The sequence below is a fragment of the Balaenoptera borealis genome, assembly GCF_965194805.1.
Source record: "Balaenoptera borealis genome assembly, chromosome: 14".
NCBI lineage: Eukaryota > Metazoa > Chordata > Mammalia > Artiodactyla > Balaenopteridae > Balaenoptera > Balaenoptera borealis.
This window is the reverse complement of record NC_138875.1, coordinates 11,576,239-11,595,501: the sequence shown is the minus strand read 5'-3', so window position 1 is coordinate 11,595,501 and position 19,263 is coordinate 11,576,239. Positions and strand designations below refer to the sequence as shown.

At 36.5% G+C, this 19,263-nt stretch overlaps 1 protein-coding gene across 1 annotated transcript in view; it reads right to left on the bottom strand.

Annotated features, from left to right (window-relative positions):
- Positions 1 to 19,050, bottom strand: part of LOC309611270 (uncharacterized protein) — a gene marked incomplete at its 5' end in the record, with an annotated part of 233,127 nt that extends 214,077 nt beyond the window's left edge. The window contains 3 exons of the mRNA XM_082355455.1: positions 15,489 to 16,117; positions 16,478 to 16,560; positions 19,032 to 19,050. Coding sequence (XP_082211581.1) covers positions 15,489 to 16,117; positions 16,478 to 16,560; positions 19,032 to 19,050 — 731 coding nt within the window. The remainder of the gene's footprint in view (positions 1 to 15,488; positions 16,118 to 16,477; positions 16,561 to 19,031) is intronic.
- Positions 19,051 to 19,263: the final 213 nt, after the last annotated feature.

Genomic DNA, 19,263 nt, shown 5'->3' with positions numbered 1-19,263 from the left:
ATATCTGCTCTTTCTATTTTCTTAACAACCACTCATCCGTCACAGTTATCCAGACTGTGCTTCAGCCACTGCACAAAACACTATCTGTCAGTTCTCATGGATGACATCCTAATTGCCAAATCCAATAGCAACATTTCTCTCCTCTTTCATTTGACCTTTCTGTATCATCTGGCCCAGGTTATCACTTCCTTTCTTGAAACTGTCATCTGTTAACTTCCTTGCTATCATTTTCTCTAATTTTCCCCATTTCTGGAGGGTCATGTGAAAAGTTTTCTTTAGGTAATTTCTCTTCCTCCTCATACTACTAAAGCTAGCTAAACCTTAGCTTTAGAATACAGAACTGGGGTTTCCTTGATTAGTTAATTTGATACTTTAATAGCAGCTAAGAATACGATACAAATCTGTAGACCTGAGGACTGGACCGGTGTTTCTCTGGTCTGGAGAGCCAGTCTGCAGAGGCATCAGCATTCTGACATCAGTGGATCCATATGTATTGTCTGTAAGGGATCTACTCTATGTAAGATTCTAAGAATAAAGAAAATGTGTACATTACCAGTTAACGGATTATATGCCAATATCAATTAGGGCTTATATTTGCTTTTCTTCTTCTTCCATTAATATTCTTGGCTGCCTAATTGGTTTGGCAAAGATAATTTTATTTTGGCTTATATATCTATCAGTATATTTGCATTTATTAAATGCATTGGCTCTATGGTTCTTTTCTATTTGCATTATTTCCAGCAGTAACTGCCAACTCAATTCCTGTACAATGTCCAATCATGTATTATTCACTTCTTCTGTGTCATTAAGAATGATGAATTGGAACAGGATGATGATTCATCCTAATAGTACCTCATTAGACACTCTTCCCAAATATTAGTGAGCCATTTATTCAATCCCCATACCCAGCATCCTCTCACCTACATTCCATCAATAACTACTTTAACCAGACTGTCATTATTTCCCAATTTCCCAGATTTCTTTTCTTCACTTTTCTCTTTAAAAAACAGCCACATATAACCCATTATCAAAGGCTCATTGATTTTTATGTCCCTGCCTATTTGTTAGCAGGCCTTTATTTTCTCTGCCTTCTTTTTTTCTTTCAATATTTAAAAACTCTACTCACTAACTCAGTCTGTGTGTTTCCCTCTGCCAGTCTTCCTCACTGGAAGTTTCCTTTCTCAGACTCTGTTTCTCATTTTTTAACAGACTTTTGTTTGTTCATATATCTAATAAATTCCGTGGCAGACATTAAACTGTTGGAAGGTAAGGAAAGTATGTTTTGTGTGCTTTTAAAGTGAGTGCTTTATAAATTATGCCTTTTTGAGGTGATAATGGGTGATAATCACAAACATCTTTCACGAAATTATTCCCCTATGTGGTTCAGCCTTTGGCAGCTCTTATTTTCAGAAATATTAGCAAACTACTGTGATGTGGAAGGGGTTGGAAGAGCTGAGAATCTTCAGCTGTGGGAGCCCCATTTTTAGAACTTTGCTTTTTCTTTTCATTTTGCTGTTGCAACAAAGATAGTAGCCATTGGTAGTCACATACCTAAGTGCTGCAGAAAATGTTCGCCACAAAACCAACTCCAACTGCTGAGTTTCAAATACTATACAATTTTCATTTTTGTCTATTGTAATATTTAAAATGCTAATATCTTTTATGTTTCACGTGCTTAGAAATTTTTTAAGTGAAGGGCACACATTAAATAAAACAATATTTACAGGGAATACCCTGAAATGATATTATAGAAATATGTGGATTCTTCAATAAATTATTGCATGCCTCTAACCTTGTATAAGAAAAAGTTAATGAAGCTCTTCTTACAATATAAAGATATGATGGGAGGAACCAAATCATATAGCTCTATAAAGATTATCCTCAGAAATTTGACTTTCAATTAAATGACAGCATAAATATATTTTATTTGCATCTACTAAATCAGGGACATTTTTCAATTTATCTTTTTTCCTATACTCCTAAACATTGCATAGGCCTTATTTATTATAAATACTATACTTCCGGTTTCTGTTTTAAAAATCTGAAAATAATTGTGAGCTAATGTTATTAACTGCTGTCTCTTTTTTGCCTCTTTGAGTATTCTCTTTATGGTTCCCAGTATTTGCTGATTATACTTATTTTGTTACTCTTCAGTGGTGCTGGAAAACTTCCCATATTATAGTCTCATTAAGGAAAGTTTTCCTAAGAAGGAAATATGAGTATATACGTAGAAATTTGGAAAATTAAGTCAAGTCCAGCCTTAATAAAATTATTCCCACATACTTTATCTCTATTATCTCAATTTTGAATTTTCACATACTTCTTTTTTTTCATTTTGGGAATAGATTTTTTTCTGGAATTATCATTCCATTCTTTTGATTCTTATCACCTTCAAAACCTAACAAGGGAGTAACTGATACTGGAATTTCTATGCCACAGTAACAGTTGAAAACTGAAGGAAATATATTAAATAACTGTTTTCAGATATTGAACAACAGGCAGAACAGGACCGTGGCTCTGAGAGGAGGTCCCAAACAAAGTGAGTCCTCTGATGGCCCTGGCTTTTGGTCTGAATCTGCTTTCTGGACTCTAGCACAGGGAGGGGTACTCAAGTAGATCACAGAAATGATGCTGATTTGAAGAGATAGAGACCAGACACTGGGGAGACTGAAAACTGTGGGGCACAGTGACATAGGAAATGGAGCTTAACAAGTATTTTTGGGGATCATCTGGAGTCTTTGCTGAATACTAAGCCGTGCAAACATTGGTTCTAGAAGAACCTATGCAACTTGGCTCTATTCTAGACGCATGCTAGTTCTAGGAAAACTGACATGGAACAATCATTAGGAAACTTAATATAAATCATTTCCAGATCTCAAAAGGGCTTAAGGACACCCATGTGCCAATAAATCTATAATGGAGAGACCTTGTTAAACACTGGCATTAAGGAGAGAGACAAGAAGGGTCACACTTCAGTGGCAGGGATCAACCAGCCCTGGAATAAAGACTACTGTAGACAAGCTCTGGCAAAGTCTAAAATAAATAAGCTTATCAATAAGTAAACTCAACTGCCTGATAAAAGACAATTCTATTCTACCTTTTTAAAGGAAGAATACAAAACCCATACTCTTGATTATATAATTATTATGGTGTCCAACATCCTATAAAATATTAGACACACATAGAAACAATTAAATCTTAGAATAATTTTTGGAAAAATTATGCTTCAGAAATGACAAAGTGATGGAATTAGCAAAGACTAAATTTAGAATGGTACAAAAGTTCAATGAACAGGAAGGCATTGAAAAAGAAATTATTCACAATGAACTATCCAACTGAGAGAAAAAAAAAGGTTGAAATATCTAAACAGAAGCTTTGAGACATGTGTGATACTATCAAGGCAGATAGAATTGTAGTTCCAGAAAGCAGGGGGTGCAGAAACAAAATTGAGTAAATAAGGGTCAATTTTTTCAAAATCTGATGAAAAACTTTAACTTAGAGATCTAAGATATTCAGTCAATCACATGCAGAATGTCAATGTTATACTGTAAGAAGAAAAAGTAGTTTTGAATATATACTTCTTTAGCCATTCTTGGAAAGTATCATCTGTAAACACAAGGTACGTGTACAAAAATCAACTATATTTCTATATACTAGCAGTGAAAATTTGGAAACTGAATGATTAAAAAATACCATTTACACTAGCTTAAAATAACATGAAAAGGCGAGATATAAATTAAAACTACAGGTGCAAGACCTGTACAGTAAAACTACACAATGTTGTTGAGATAAATAAAAGAGGACCTAAGTAAAGGGAAAGATATACCATGTTGTTAAGATGTTAGTTTCCGGGGCTTCCCTGGTGGCGCAGTGGTTGAGAATCTGCGTGCTAATGCAGGGGACACTGGTTCGAGCCCTGGTCTGGGAAGATCCCACATGCCACGGAACAACTGGGCCCGTGAGCCACAACTACTGAGCCTACGCGTCTGGAGCCTGTGCTCCGCAACAAGAGAGGCCGCGATAGTGAGAGGCCCGCGCACTGCGATGAAGAGTGGCCCCCGCTTGCCACAACTAGAGAAAGCCCTCGCACAGAAATGAAGACCCAACACAGCCAAAAATAAATAAATAAAAAAAAGCCCAGCCCTCCAAGTATTTAAAAAAAAAAAAAAAAAAATGTTAGTTTCCTCCAAAAAGATGAGCTGACTCATGGTAATTCCATTCAAGATGCCAGTAGGCTTTTAAAAGTGTAATTAATTAATTAATTGATTATTTTTTTTGTGGAGGAAGGGAGTAGAAAATGAGCAGCTGATTCTGAAAGTTATATAGTCAAAAATAGGTCACAGAAACAAAAGTTGTCCACTGTAAGAACTGATGGGGGAAAGGTCAGATTACCATAGGTATATTAATATATTTAATTTACATTTCTAGAAGCTTGCAGAAAGAATGGTAATAATTAACCTTCTAAATACCTGCAGATAATTTTAAAATATCCATTTACTACTGGACTACATCCATAATTCCCTTTGTATATTTTTAAGTATAAGCCAGAAATATGATATGTAAGTGGGAATATAAACCCTGAATATTCCTAATTTCCCCATTTTAAATAGTATATATGGTGCTGTATGTAAAGCTATTTACCTTATGCCTAACAAATGTGAAATTCGTATTTCTATTTTAATAAAAATCATTTGTATCTAGGCAAATCATTCTCTTGGTTCCTATAAAAACTAAAATCTCAGGACCCAATATTATTTACAAAGAACCCTAAGCTAAGATACCACCAATTAACACTTGGATATTGTTCTAGAAGTGTCTTTTGCTGGCTTACTTTTGACTCACCTGAGAGACTTGGATTTGCAGTGTTAGATGCTTGAAGGAGACAGAAACTTAAATATTCATCTACAAAAGTAACAAGATAGTGACCAGAAATTTTTCTAAAATGTTTCCAGTAAATTATGGATATGCGATGAAAAATAATACATAGACACCACTTCACAGCTTCAAAACCAGTAGACTAGAAATGAGTTCCCAGATACCACCTGCCCACCTACCCTTGACCAGTAAAATTGTTTTATTTATACTTGAATTTACAAAACCATTCTGGGTATGTGATTCTCTCCTTTATTTGACCTGTATGATTTAATATTTTTCCCAGTAGCAATTATTTCCTTTGATTGGAAACAAAATGAATTAATCATTTTGGATGACCTGCTATAAAAATCTGTATTTATTTCTGATTATTAGGAATAGAGAAAATATCATAGCTTCAAGTCTATATTTCTTTGAACTGGTAATTAATAATTAGCCAGAGTCTCTGAATTAGTTCAGAAATATTTTTCACTATTATAATTTACTATATCATTTAGTATACTTAGACATATTTTAAGAGTACATCAACCTTTAAAATTATGCATATTATTTTATTGCACGTACAAAACTGGCCTTGTTTTTTAGATATTACCTTTTGAGTTATCAGATTTGTGGGTTTAATTGTAACTCCAATTATTCATAATTATACAAATTCCCATTGAATTTATTAAGAGGTTTTATTAAATGTTTATAATTGAAGAAACAAAACTTCTTTGAAAATTGTCTTCTTTTAAGTTAGTGCTTTCAAAAACCATTCATCAGCATATTATAAATGACACCAGCAAATAGAGACTGCAAATAAGAACAATAATTTGTTTTCCCTTGAATATTTTATGTTGTGATGAAATAGAATAAGCACTCCACCAAATTACATTACAGGAATCAAACAGGGTCTATTAGATGCTAGTCTACATTTTGTGAAATTATTTTGCTAATATTGTTAAATTTACTACCAATTGTTTTAAGAACTAAGAAAAAGCATAACAGCTGAGAAGGAAATGTTACAGGTTGATTTTTAGAAAAGAGGGTGTGTGGATATGGGGGCCCTTCTAAACATTCATTCATTAGTGGCCATTAAGCATCTGCAAAGCATAAGTGGTTCTATAAAGAGCTTATGTAGATAAGCATCCTTCCCACGAAAACCTTATAAAGTGTATGTTAGTTATTGTCTTTTTTACAGAAGAAATAACTTCAAATAAAGAGAAATTAAATTATTTGTACAGGATTGCATAAAGAGTAAATGTCAGGAACAGGATTTGACACTGGACTTGTTTGCCATGTCAAACTGAGCTCAAAATCCTAAGTTATACTGTTCGGGCATATCAAATTTTATCCCAAGTTTTCCTCTCTTAATAGTACTGAATAAAATTTTAACAGATTCAATTTGACCTAGTAACTCTAAGAGGAGCCAGGTCAGACAATCATCAAATATTAGTAATGTATACAGATGGTATACATGTTATAAACATTGCATTCCTGGTGGTGCAGTGGTTGAGAATCTGCCTGCCAATGCAGAAGACACGGGTTCGAGCCCTGGTCTGGGAAGATCCCACATGCCGCGGAGCAACTGGGCCCGTGAGCCACAACTACTGAGCCTGCGCGTCTGGAGCCTGTGCTCCACAACAAGAGAGGCCGCGACAGTGAGAGGCCCGCGCACCGCGATGAAGAGTGGCCCCCGCTTGCCACAACTAGAGAAAGCCCTCGCACAGAAACGAAGACCCAACACAACCATAAATAAATAAATTAATTAATTAATTATTTTTTTTAAAAAAGGAAAAAACTATAATATAAAAAAAGAAAAAAAATAGTTCACATAGAAATAGATCTATGAAATGTTGATTGAAAACAATTATAAAAAAAAATTCACTTAATAAATATTTGCTGAATATCTGTTATGTACCAGATATATATGAAAGATAATATTTTAAAGTATTTATAATTAATATATGAATCATATTTTAATTACTTATAATTTTCAAAAAATTAAAATGATGTAAAATATTTTAGAATCCTTTCTCTTTCCTTGTCTCTTAAAGCCACTCTCCACACTGGATGAAACCAGTCATAAAAATTTGGTGTATATTATTCCAATCTCTTTCTGTGGTTTTACTATCATATAAACAATATTTGCATTCACTTACATTTACACTGAATTTTATAGACATACACACATATGAATATATAAATGAAATCATTAAATAAAATCGTTTTATTTTCTTTGATTTTCTGAGAATTGCTTTTTTTTCCTACTTAAAATATACCCTTCTGTATTTCCATGTCAGTACAGAGTCTATCATTATTTTAAACTTACTATTTTTAACGGCTTCTTTATAACCTTCTATGTGAGTATATCAGAATGTTTCCAATTTTTCACTATTAGGTATGGTGCTGAAATGTACATGCTCATAACCTGATTTCTGGGGTTTGACCAATGTGACTGGTGGGACACACAAACGCCTCTGGAAGAAGGCTCTCAGAAAACACTACAAATTTCCCACAGATGAAGTTTGAGTACTGCAAGTCCACACAAGAACCAAGCTAGTTCTAAAAACATCATTCACCAAAATGCAGCTAGCCGTGAGTACTGCTTTCTCTCTTTTTTAAAAATTTACCCAGTAAACTTGACCTGACCCATCATCTAAAGTTAGTTTCTGCATCATGGCTCCTCTGCATTTGATATGTGACTTTAATGTACTGATCACAATACTTGTTCTTTTTCTTTTTTAGACAACTCTTTTCTGTTCCTTCTCCTAAACTACTGCATAGTTAAGGGCCGGCCCTTTGTCTTATTTATCTTAGTTTCCCAAACACTTAGAATGGTGCCTGTGCATAGTGGTTCTTACAAAAGGTTGTTGAATGAATGTATATTACATACATCAATTCTTTAAATTATTTTTGTGAAAAGGAATGTAGTACAACTTTAATGTCATGCAAAGCCATAATAATTTGGTTCATCAACATTTGAGCTATCCTATCACACATTTAGAAAGTTGGTAACAACCTGAATCAAATTCATTGCTTTCCTCTTCCCAGGAATAAGTATATTGCTTATTCTCGTGAAACAAATACATTGCTTATTTTTGTGTGTTATGAATGGAAAGAAGGAGACATTTTGTAGTTTTCCAATGCTAGTGCATTGATATTTAGATACCTTTGATCTACTGAACGTCTGGCATACTGCATTCAAGCTTCAGCTCCACTCTTTCTAAGCTGCCACCTTAGCCTCCCTGAGCCTCAGTTTTATCCTCTTGAAAATGAATATAACTGTGCTTTCCTAGTATGAATAATCTGTGTTTTATATGAACTATAACTGAGTTGTATGTCATGTACCACAGTTTCTGACAATTAAAGAATGCATTATTATTACTAATAGTGCTATTAATTAAAAACAGTGTACAGCATTATGGACAATAGTAATAGGTTAGTAAAATTAAGAATAATAATACATATTAAGCATTTAGTACATACCAGGAGGTGTTCTAAGTTCTTTGCACATGTTAACTCATTCTGTCTTTATTATAACACTTTAAGGTGAGCACTATTATGCCCCTATTGTATAGATGAAAGAACTAGGTCTTAGAGAAGTAAGTAAGTTGACCAAGATTATACAGTAAGTACAAAAACCAGGCTTCAAATTCAGGAATCAGATGCTGGAGATGATACAGAAATAATGATTGTCATCGCTACGTGAATATTTCCAACTATTGCCCTTCAAGTTTAAAGGTTATTCACTTAGAAGGATTCTGTTACCTACTCTTTTTCAGGAAAAAATAAGAAAATATTAAAGAAAGAGACTCCCTAAACTTTATCTCAACATATCTACAAACTTAAGTACATGCACAATGATCTCCATATTCTCCTTCTAGGAAGGGCTTGATTTTAATGTGCTGTGTGTGCTGTTGCCAGTTTCCAGCTGAAAATCCCTCCACAGGCAGCCTCAGCTGTAGAGAGTATCCTCACCAAGGTTCCACGTTTACCAGGGCAACACAAATCCAGGGATTGATCATTGTAGGATTGCTGTTCTAGCTCCAGAGCTCGCTATGCCATCAGCCAAGGATGTCATTAAGGCTACATTATAGCTCTCCTTCTCTTTCCACCCAGTAATGTTCCTTTCCTTTCTTTTCCAAAGTTGGAGGATCCTATAAGCACTCCTTAATAAACACCCTGCATACTGAACATTCAACATTGTCAGCCATGCCTTTTGAAACAGTCTGTGCCCTTGTCTTCGAAGTCAATACATTCTCCGGATTTTCTTCACAGTCTCATCTTCCTCTACCTAACTCTCAAATGTTGCTCTATTATTAGGATTTATCCAGGACCCTCATCTACACATGATCTCCCTAGGCATGAATAAGTGAATCTCATTCATTTTCATGGTTTCAATTACCATGCACATGCTCCTGCTAAGTCACAAAACTACATCTTCATGCCAACATTTTCCTCCCACTATCAATATCCACAGATGGAACTCTCTACTGGCTTTATAACCAGGGATTAGCGAACGTTTCCTGTAAAGGGCCAGATAGTAAATATGTTAGGTTTTGTGAGTCATACAGTCACTGTTGCAACTACTCAAGTCTGCCATGGTAGCATCAAAGCAGCCACAGACAAAAGGAAAATGAATGGTCATAAACGTAACTCAATAAAAAGTTATTTAAAAAAAACAGGGTGTAGGCTAGATTCTGTTTGCCAATGCCTGAGCTAAATTACTATTGTTCCCAAACCTTTTCTCTAACTTCCACTTTCTTCACATCTCAACTTAGATGTTACTTCTCTCTGGCAATCTCTATCTCTGTTCCCCTTCTGTTATGTGCTCCCAAAACTTTACTTCTCCTATTATATTTTATTTTAGTTATGTATTTAACTTTCTGTTGCTCCATTAGCTTATAAACTCCAGTACAGTAACAATCAAACCTATCTTGCTCATCTTCGTAACCCTAGGATTTGTAGTGTTTGGCCCAAGGTAGGCACTAATAAGTATATCTGGATGAGTGAAAGCATATTAAAAAATACGGATTTGGAAATAAGCTAGATGTATTTAGGGGGAGCAGTTGATGCATATGAGTAGCCATTTGATGTGAGATATGATCATATTTTCCTAGAACATATATAGAATCAGTAAATTATTTTGAAAACATTTGAGTTTTCCAAAACTCAAGGCTTCTAAGGTTTGAAACAACCTTAGGAATTATATACTCCAATGGTGAATTGGACTCAAATTTTATTTTTCTTCCACACGATTCACATGAGTAATGCACTTACATCAGTACAGCATGTCTAATGAGTTTTCAGTGTAGGTTGGAAGGGGTTTGTTGAGTGTAAAGGAAACTGGTCCCAGGACCTGCCTACCTGCCCAATTTGGAGTCAATCTAATTATCCTTTCTCATGCATACTTCTCACAGCCAAATACCTCATTTCAATTACTCTCACAGGCAATTTTTTTCCTGCCTCTGAATCTTTTCATCTGTTATCCCTTAAGCAACCCTCCCTCTATTCTTCATTTGGCTTCTTCCTTCTCAGCCTTCAAGTTTCAGAGGGCCTTTCTCTGGTTAACTAACACTAATAATACATCTCTGTAACCCCCTTTCACTGCACCAGATTCATTTCCTGTTCAGAGCTAATTTTAAGCTACTAACTGTACATTCGTTATTTACTCATTGAAAGGTAATGTGAGTTATGCTGCGTTTAAATTCCAGTTCACCAGCTACAGGAAATTAGCAATGCTACTAGAAATTCATGTGCCCCAGATCTTCCGTGAGGTGAAGATAACGATGGTATTTAACCACACAGGTTTCTGTGAGAATTGGATAAATTCAAGTCTTTTGAAATTTTTCTGGAAAATAACTCAATACAGATTAGCTATGTAAAACAATAATAATGATTATTAATATTAATCACATTAATGGTATTGTATTATTATTAATAAACAAATGAGCTAATATTAATTATTTATTGTTTATATCCCTCACTAGACTATAGGATCCGTTAGACAAGGGCCGTATATGATTTTGTTCAAAACTATATACCTACTGACCGGCCCTTCAGTGAGTGTTGAATGAATAAGGCAGTCCTAGTAGGTTTCTCTCCCCTGCCTGTGGGGAAAACCCTTGAGCTAGCCAGTGTCCAGGGCTAGGCCAGAAAGCAGAGGCCTACAGAGGACTATGTCTTGCTCAGGTCAGCAGGTATGGAGTAGGGAACTGAACTTGAGACATTTATCCTGTCCAGGCCTGCCCTGTGCTAGCTTTTATTTTACCAATTGCTAAATATTTAGGAGGTCTTGGCTGCCACACAAGACTTCCCATTTCTTTACCATTTTCCACTGGGAAAGCAACTGTGTATGGAAAGTCTTCACTACACAGATTGGTTCCACTCCAAAGTCTGTTCCTATGTCTGGGTTTGTAAGTGCAGCTTTCAGGACCTCCCCCTGCCCACCCCTCCGCAGATACCAAAATCCTCTCATGTGTAAGTCCCTCATATAAAATGTACGGATTACAGTCAGCCCTCCATGTTCGTGGGTTTCACATCCAGGGGTTCACCAAACCATTGATCCACTTGGGTTGATTGTATAGGAGGATGTGGAACCGGCAGATACAGAGGGCCAACTGTACAAAGTGGCTTTGATAAGCCACTGCTAGTAGCCTCTATCAGAGGTCGGTTTCCACTAGTTTCTTCTGGTGTGCACATTTGTATATCTATAAAATTTCACAAATAGTACTTAAAAGTGAGGAAGAAATCAGTGATACCCAGTCATGGAAAGTGGGAACTGTGTAGTTCATATAAAACCAATAAAAACATTTCTAGTACTAGAGGATGAATAATCCCAACTACATAGTTTACATTTGAATGATAAATATAAATTTGAAATATTCTACTTACGATAAAATAGGTACTTAATTCCTAAGAAAATTATTTGGAAAATATTGCAAAGATACCAGAGGAAAAGCAGCTTATCTGTTCTGTAAAACAAGGCTGTTACATTTACTTTAAAGTATCCTGGTAAACAAACATTCAAGGTTACAACTTACAATGTATTTTTACGGTAACAATATTTCCCATTAAGCACAACACAATAAATCTTTTTAAGGCTTTTTTGGATGTATTTACCTCTGAGCTGTATTTAGCCTTGAACAAGGCATGCTGATGAAAAAAAAATTTTTAGAAACCAATGTTGAAAAACAAGAGCTTATGAAATCCCATTTTATCTACAAAGAGACAGCAATGAAAAGTGGAAAAAAAAAACCTTATTACAACCAATGAAAAACTGTAACTCCTTTGCTACTAAAAATTACTTTTATTGTATTAACACACTGTCAGAACACATAAACCTATTTCATATAGCAATCAATTCTAAAACAATTACAAAGCTTTCAACACAGCTCTGGAAAAGATCTTTGAGTTCTCCTGGATGAAAAATTCTCTGAAAATAACAGAACTACATTTCGAAGGGAGGAACCTAAGAATTGTTTTTCCTATGGAAAATTATTAAAAATAGATATTTGGGGTTTTTAAATAGCAAGCTAGAAAACTGATACACATAAAAATAGAATTCATCTTTAATATTTAATATCCAGAGGTAATTTCTGTGTGCACGTGGGCATATAATTATTTGTCTTTCTTTATGCATATGTGGTTTTTTCCATCCAAAAGGGAATGTTACTAACTCTAATAGGATAATATTTTGAAAAAGTTTGAGAATGTTTTCCTTCCCTCTCTTAGAGCTAGGAGCATATTATCCTCATAGAGAAACTGCTTTGCCAATATCGCGCCTGAAGAGTAGAGTGGCAATAGGGGGAAAACAGGTGAGTAAAACCCCTCATACTTTAGGTATGATTAACATCTAAAATAAAATGATGTTAAGTAAAAAAGTGTGGGTGGGCATCTTCTAATCAGTTAAGAGCTTCAAGAGCAAAACCTGAGATTTCCTAGAAAAGAAGGAATTTGGCCTTAGGGCTGCATAATCAAATCCTGCCTTCCAATTTGCTCTACAAATTTCAGGTTGCCAATCCCAACAATTACATGAGCCAATTCCTTAAAATAAATCTATCAACTATCTATTATCTATCTGTCTATCAACCTACCTACCTACTATTGTTACTATTTCTCTGGAGAATCCTGACTGATACAACTTCTCACTGCATGATACCAGGAGATACATAATATCAACATGACTTATGACTGGTGATGTTAACCTTGATCAATTGGTTTAGCTGGTGTCTTCCAGGCTCCTCTGGTGTGAAGTTTTTATTTTTCCCTCATGACACTCAACATTTTGCAAAGGAGTTGTTAATTCCAGTCCATACCCAAGAAGACTAGAACTAAGTTCTACCTCCTGGAGAGGAACTGTCCACATGTATTACTTGGAATTCTTCAGTAAGAAGTATTTGTTTCTTCTTCCCACTTATTTATTCAGTTAACCATTTATTTATATCAATATGAATGCATGTATACTTATTTTATATTTGGGGTTGTAATAAGATATTCTCATTTATTTATTGCTCAAATTTTTCCAGCTGTGGCCATTGGGAGTTGTTTTAATTGGCTCCTGTTTCCACCCCTCCCCTCCCCTTCCCTTCCTTTTCAACTTCCTTTCTGGCACTACAAGAGCTCCCTAATCTTCTTGTATTTTTCCAGCCTCAGGCTAGAATCATTTTCCTAAAGGACCTTGGCTACACTTACTGGATAATTGTGTCTGAAACCAAGAGCTGAATGCTGGGTGTGCTCGTTGCTACTGAGGTGCCATTGTTTGTAGCCTCTCTCAGTGGACAGAACTAAGAAATACATGTGTGTACACAAAGCCATACACATGCACACGTCTAAAGTGTACCCCAGGCTAATCCAGCACCACAGGGCTCATTGTAGACCTCCTCTCTCAATTATTTTTAACTTTTTTATCTGACAGTAAGAAACCTGGCTACTATCATCTGTAATCTATTTACTTATTTGGTTATCCCTAGAAGACATGTAAAGTAGTTTCAGAATTGCTAACCCATACTTGTGGGAAATCAATTTAATAATTAATGTACACTGTTTATATATGGTTCCCTTGCCAGTAGCCTTACAATATTCATTGAAAACATTGTTTCCAAAGTTACTTAGGTTAGTTCCTTTTTTCCCCCTCACCCCCTCCACTGAAGTCATATCATATAGTTGTAATATATTTATATTTACATGTCACCACCATCTGTATTCCATGCTAGGATCCCTTGACAAATTGGTTGATACTTTAAATTTGCATACAGTAAAGTCCACTCTCTATGGGTTTTGACAAATGCATATAGTCATATACCCAGTAATCCAGTTTCATACAGGATGGTTCCATAACCCTAAAAATTCTCCTTTGTAATCAACCTATTCTTTCTCCACCAACCCCTCTGATGGTTTAGAAGAAGTTATTAATTTCAGTTTCTTCTATTAAGGGTGCGGACAACACTCTGTAATTCTGACCCTCTTCAAATTGATTCCAGAAGTCTGGCCAATTGATTGCTGATAAAGGTTTCAAGGCAATTCAATAGAAAATTATATTATTTTCAACAAATTATGCTGGAACAACTGGATATCATATATTCTTTAAACCTGACCATTATTTCACACCATTCTCAAATGTTAACTCAAAATGGATTACAGATCTAAATGTTTAAAAGGAGAAACTGTAAAATTCTTAGAATAAAATCATTAAAAATTTGATGTAGGCAAAGTTTTCTCAGAACACAAATAATACAAACCATAATATATATCTATGGATCTATATAGATAGATAATTATACATATCTGTAAATTTGACTTCATGAACATGAGATCCATTGCTTTCTTAAAGACATTACCATGAAAATGAAAAAACAAGCCACAGATTAGGAGAAAGTACTTATAAGACGTAGATCAAGAATGTGCATACAGCATATATAAAGATCTCTTATAATTCAATAATAAGACCACAAACCATGGTATTAAAACATTGGCAATACCTCAGATACTTCACAAAATATGTAATAAACACATGAAAAAATGCACAGTATTATTACTTATGAGACAAATTACGGATTAAAGTCTCAATGAGATAGCACCACAAACAGATTAGAGTTGCTAAAATTAATTTTAAAAACTCCTACCATGCTTTTTGTTGTCAAGGATGTGGACTACCTTGAACTCTCATATACCGCTGGTGGAAATATAAGTGGTACAGCCACATTGGAAAATACTTGGTAGCTATTGCACTTATAAAGTTAGACCTACACATACTATCACTCTATGGTACTAACCCAAAATAAATGGAATTTATGTGTACAAAGATGTGTACATCAAAGTTCATAACACCTTTATTTCCAGTAGTCCAAAACTGGAAACAGGATGTCTATCATCAGATGAATAAATGAACTAACTGTGGTATATTTATACCAAATTTTAAAAAAGGGTGCCACAAACTATTGACAAATATGGATGCATCTCAAAATTGTTATTCTAATTCAAAGAAGTCAGAAAATATATATGAGTAGAAAGAAGCTTTTGAGGGTGATAGAAATGTTTGCTACCCTGATTGTGGTGGTTTTAAATAGTATACACATACATACCAACAGAACTGTACAATTTTCTATACTTCTAATATAGTTTTTAACACTTACCAAGTGGAACGGGTACTGAAGGACGTAGCTGGACCCCCAAAATCCCAGCATTCCCTTCGGGCCTCCACCAAGATGGCGGCGCCCACGTTGCGGTCCTCTATCTCAGGCAGGTGGTTCGGTGCCCCAGGCCCTTCAGGAGTCTTGCCCCCTGCGGCTGCGTGCCGCCCACTCTGGTGCTCAGGGGTGGCTGGCGGTGTAGGAAGCTCGGGGTCTGTTTTAGAAGTTCCTCCCCTAGAGGGGGGCAAAGCTAGAGCTCCCCACGCTCTTCCACTGTGGAAGGCGGGCAGCTTTCTCCAGACTATCCACCGCGGCCTCGACCCATGGCCGACTGGTTGCTTCTTGTGGGGCGTCTGCTGGCGCTGCTGGGCCCCTTTCACTTGTAGCGAATGGGCTACCAAGTGACTGCGCTGGGGGGGCCGGCGCCGTGGTGCGCCGCCTGGGAGACCCGAGCAGCCGGAAGCTGGGCGCGCGCCAGGAGCCGGCTGCCGAGCGCGTGGGAAGCAGCGAGCGCACTGCACCGAAGGCTCCAAGCCCTGTCTGCTCCTCACCCGCAGCTCTTCGCTGACGGGCGGACCTGCGGCAGCTTCACAAACCGGCTCAGCTCGGCCTGGTCCTTGGGCGGCCCCGAGCTACTGGGGGTGGGGGCGGGGTGCGGAGGCTGACGCTTGCGCAGTAGCGTCCGGAGTTTGGACGAGGTTTTACACCGGGTGCTGCAGGCCCATGACCTCTGCTGCCTGTTCGAGCCCAGCTGGGTGCATCTGGTCAGCTGGGCAATATCATGTCCTGGTACGACTTCAAACACAAGTTGACTGGAGAAGACGGGTCTGGAATCATTGTTCTCCTAATTACAAGTACACCCGGATCCAAACTGGGAAGTCTGCTGGCAGTGCTCTTTGGCTGCACAGAGTTAAGACACCTCCTTTTGAATTGTATCAGTTCTTGGTCAGGAAGCAAGATGACTGGGTAGAAAGGTAACCAAAGCGCCTCACTTTTCTGCCCCTTGCACAGACTGACCACATAGCGCAGCTTCGGGTCAAAGAGCCAGGAAATGGGCGTCCTCGGAAACGACTTGCTGCGGAAGTAGCAAACTGGAGGTCATGTCTGATTAAGAGTTAAAAGAGTTGTTTAAAGAAACTTCATTTTCCGAATTAGTTCTTAACCTTGGGACACATGTCCTGGATACATGCTGCAAAGCAAATTACAGTCCAGATGGTCCCCGAGGGTACTGGATTGCAGAAGGTGGAGTCGGTATTAATCACAGACAAGTAACAAATCCTGAGAGTGTTTTAGTTGTTGGACCACATGTTCTTAAGAATGGACTTTCGTTCTTAATGACGGAAGAGGGATCTTTACACCGTAAATGGCTTCAGCTCTGATGAAAAATCCTGTGGTTCAAACAACCATCATTCATTCTCGAGATATAAGAAAGAACTTATACCGCTGCTTATGCACATCAGGACAACAGAGACTGGAGTAGACTCTGGGCTTCACACTGTAAGTAATTTCATTATTTATGTAGGTTGGTTAATAAATAAGTTGTTTATGTGATAATGGAGTATTTTATTTCCTGATCTGTAAACATCAACTACCATAGAAAACCATCATTTCCTGGGTTAATCTTTTTTCTTTTAAGTTATACTTAAAGAAAAAATTAAATGCTGTGTTTCCTCTCCTACCCTTCTTGCCCTATTTTTTGGAGTTGAGGAGAAACAATGAAAAAGAGGTAGTTTAAGGGATTGTGGATACTTTTTATCAGGTTTGTATCTCACTGATCTCAGGAGTGTTTTATTGTTGTTCTAAAATCAGCAGTGCCTCTAGTGTCCACATTAGGAATGCAAAATCTAGTATTTGGAAACATAAATTTCTGATTTTTTCATTATTTAGGAAGTAAATATAGTTCTTCTTAAAAAGAAGAAAAGTAGCGGATGAAACCATAGTTATCATTAGAATTACAGTAATCATTTCTTTTCAAAAAAAGAACAAAAATCAGTACTTGACTTTTCAGAAGTTTCTAATTCAGTTTTGCAGTCCCTAGCCTGTTTCAATATAGTTAAATTTATTCATGCCTTAAAAAAGGAAAGTATCCAGTGGAAATTACTGAACTACAAAATCCATCTGATGAAATTAACAGCAACTTGGACACAACAAGTTAAAGGTTCCAAGAATTTGAAGGCAAATTGATATGTTATTCAAACTGAATAATATAAAGAAAACAAACAAACAAAAAGACAGTAGTCTCAGTTGCAGGGCAGTATGAAGCTAGTTAATATATATGTAATTGGACTTTCAAAAGGAGAGGGAAAAACAAACAATTCAGGGATCAGAGGAAAACAAAATTTACTTGCTTCAGTTGTTAAGTATTACAAAGAGAGAACTTTTGTATTAAAGTTAGCAAGTCTAATTAGTAAGTGTAATAAGTATTAGAACTAATGTATTCCCTGCCTAGAGTGCTTTACCACCACACCTAATTCATCTTCATGTGCATCTCCAGTGTAACTACCCCCAATGGTTTTCTGACCTGCACTCCTCCCATAGACATCAATGCCTAGTCATTCCTTTGCATTGCTTAATTTTACAATATTATACTTGTATCATTGCACACTTAAAAATTTAGTGAAAGTTTTATTTACATGTTTGTCTCTGCCACTATAAAACTAACTGGGACAATGTCTTATTTAAGTTTATTTATCTAGTATCTAGTACTATGGGCACATGGTCACTCTTCAATGATTATTCATCAAGTAAAAGAAAGAATAGAAGAAGATTCAAAATGGTAAAACACAAAGAAGGAAAATACGTAGAACTTATCGCTATAAACCCTAAATGGATATGAGAAATTACTCTGTAAAGGAAAAACAGGGCAAATTATTATGTACGTTTTATAAATTATTCCCGTGTTCCCTTAAAATGGATTTAGGGTATCATGGAAAACAATCCACATCTTTTGAGCTGGTAGAGAGCATGGCTTGAGAATCAGAACAAATGAGTTGCTTAGTGTTTGTGTCTAAACACGTCTTTCATTGCAGTTCATCTCCCTTTTCTTGTCTGATAAGAAGTTAAATTGGTTAGCATGGGTCTTTCATCTGTTCTATTAACTTTATTCTGTTTTGGGGTTAAACAGTTTTGTCTTCTCATTTTAAAATAATTTAAAAGCAATTGTCTGTAGCATGCCACGGGAGAGCTGCCTCACACGGGTGCCTGCCTGACCTGCGGAGGATGTAGTGGGTCTCCTCAGAGCCGCCTCCAGCTGGGACAGGGACGTCTCATGGATGTGAAGTGATCTTCTGAGAGTTTCGTTCTGGGGGAGAGGGACATGGTTTAAATGCCTTTTTTGTCTTTTAGGGAATTTCCATATCACATGCTTATAAAAGTTTCATTACAAAATGTGAGACTGGGATTTTTTTGGGTGGCATCCCATCTCTTGCTTCCTGTTTTAGGGAAATCACTACCTCATACTTGGACCATACATGAGTATCATGCATGACCCATACAGTTAAAAAAAGAGGGGGCATAAAATGGCCTGTTGGTAGGGAGGCTAAGTACCAGGTGGAGTGGACGACATGTCGTTTAATGTTCTTCCATTTCTAGACTGTATGATGCGCAGGAATCAGGAATCTCAACGAAACAATGGACAATGCCATTAAATAATAATGCTGATGCAACGATAATTTTTAGAGAGTACTACTGTCTAACACAGAGTGGCTAGAAGTTTTAAAATTCTTTTAAATTCTAGCAAAACGTATGCTTATAACACATTTTTTTTCCCCTCAGCATG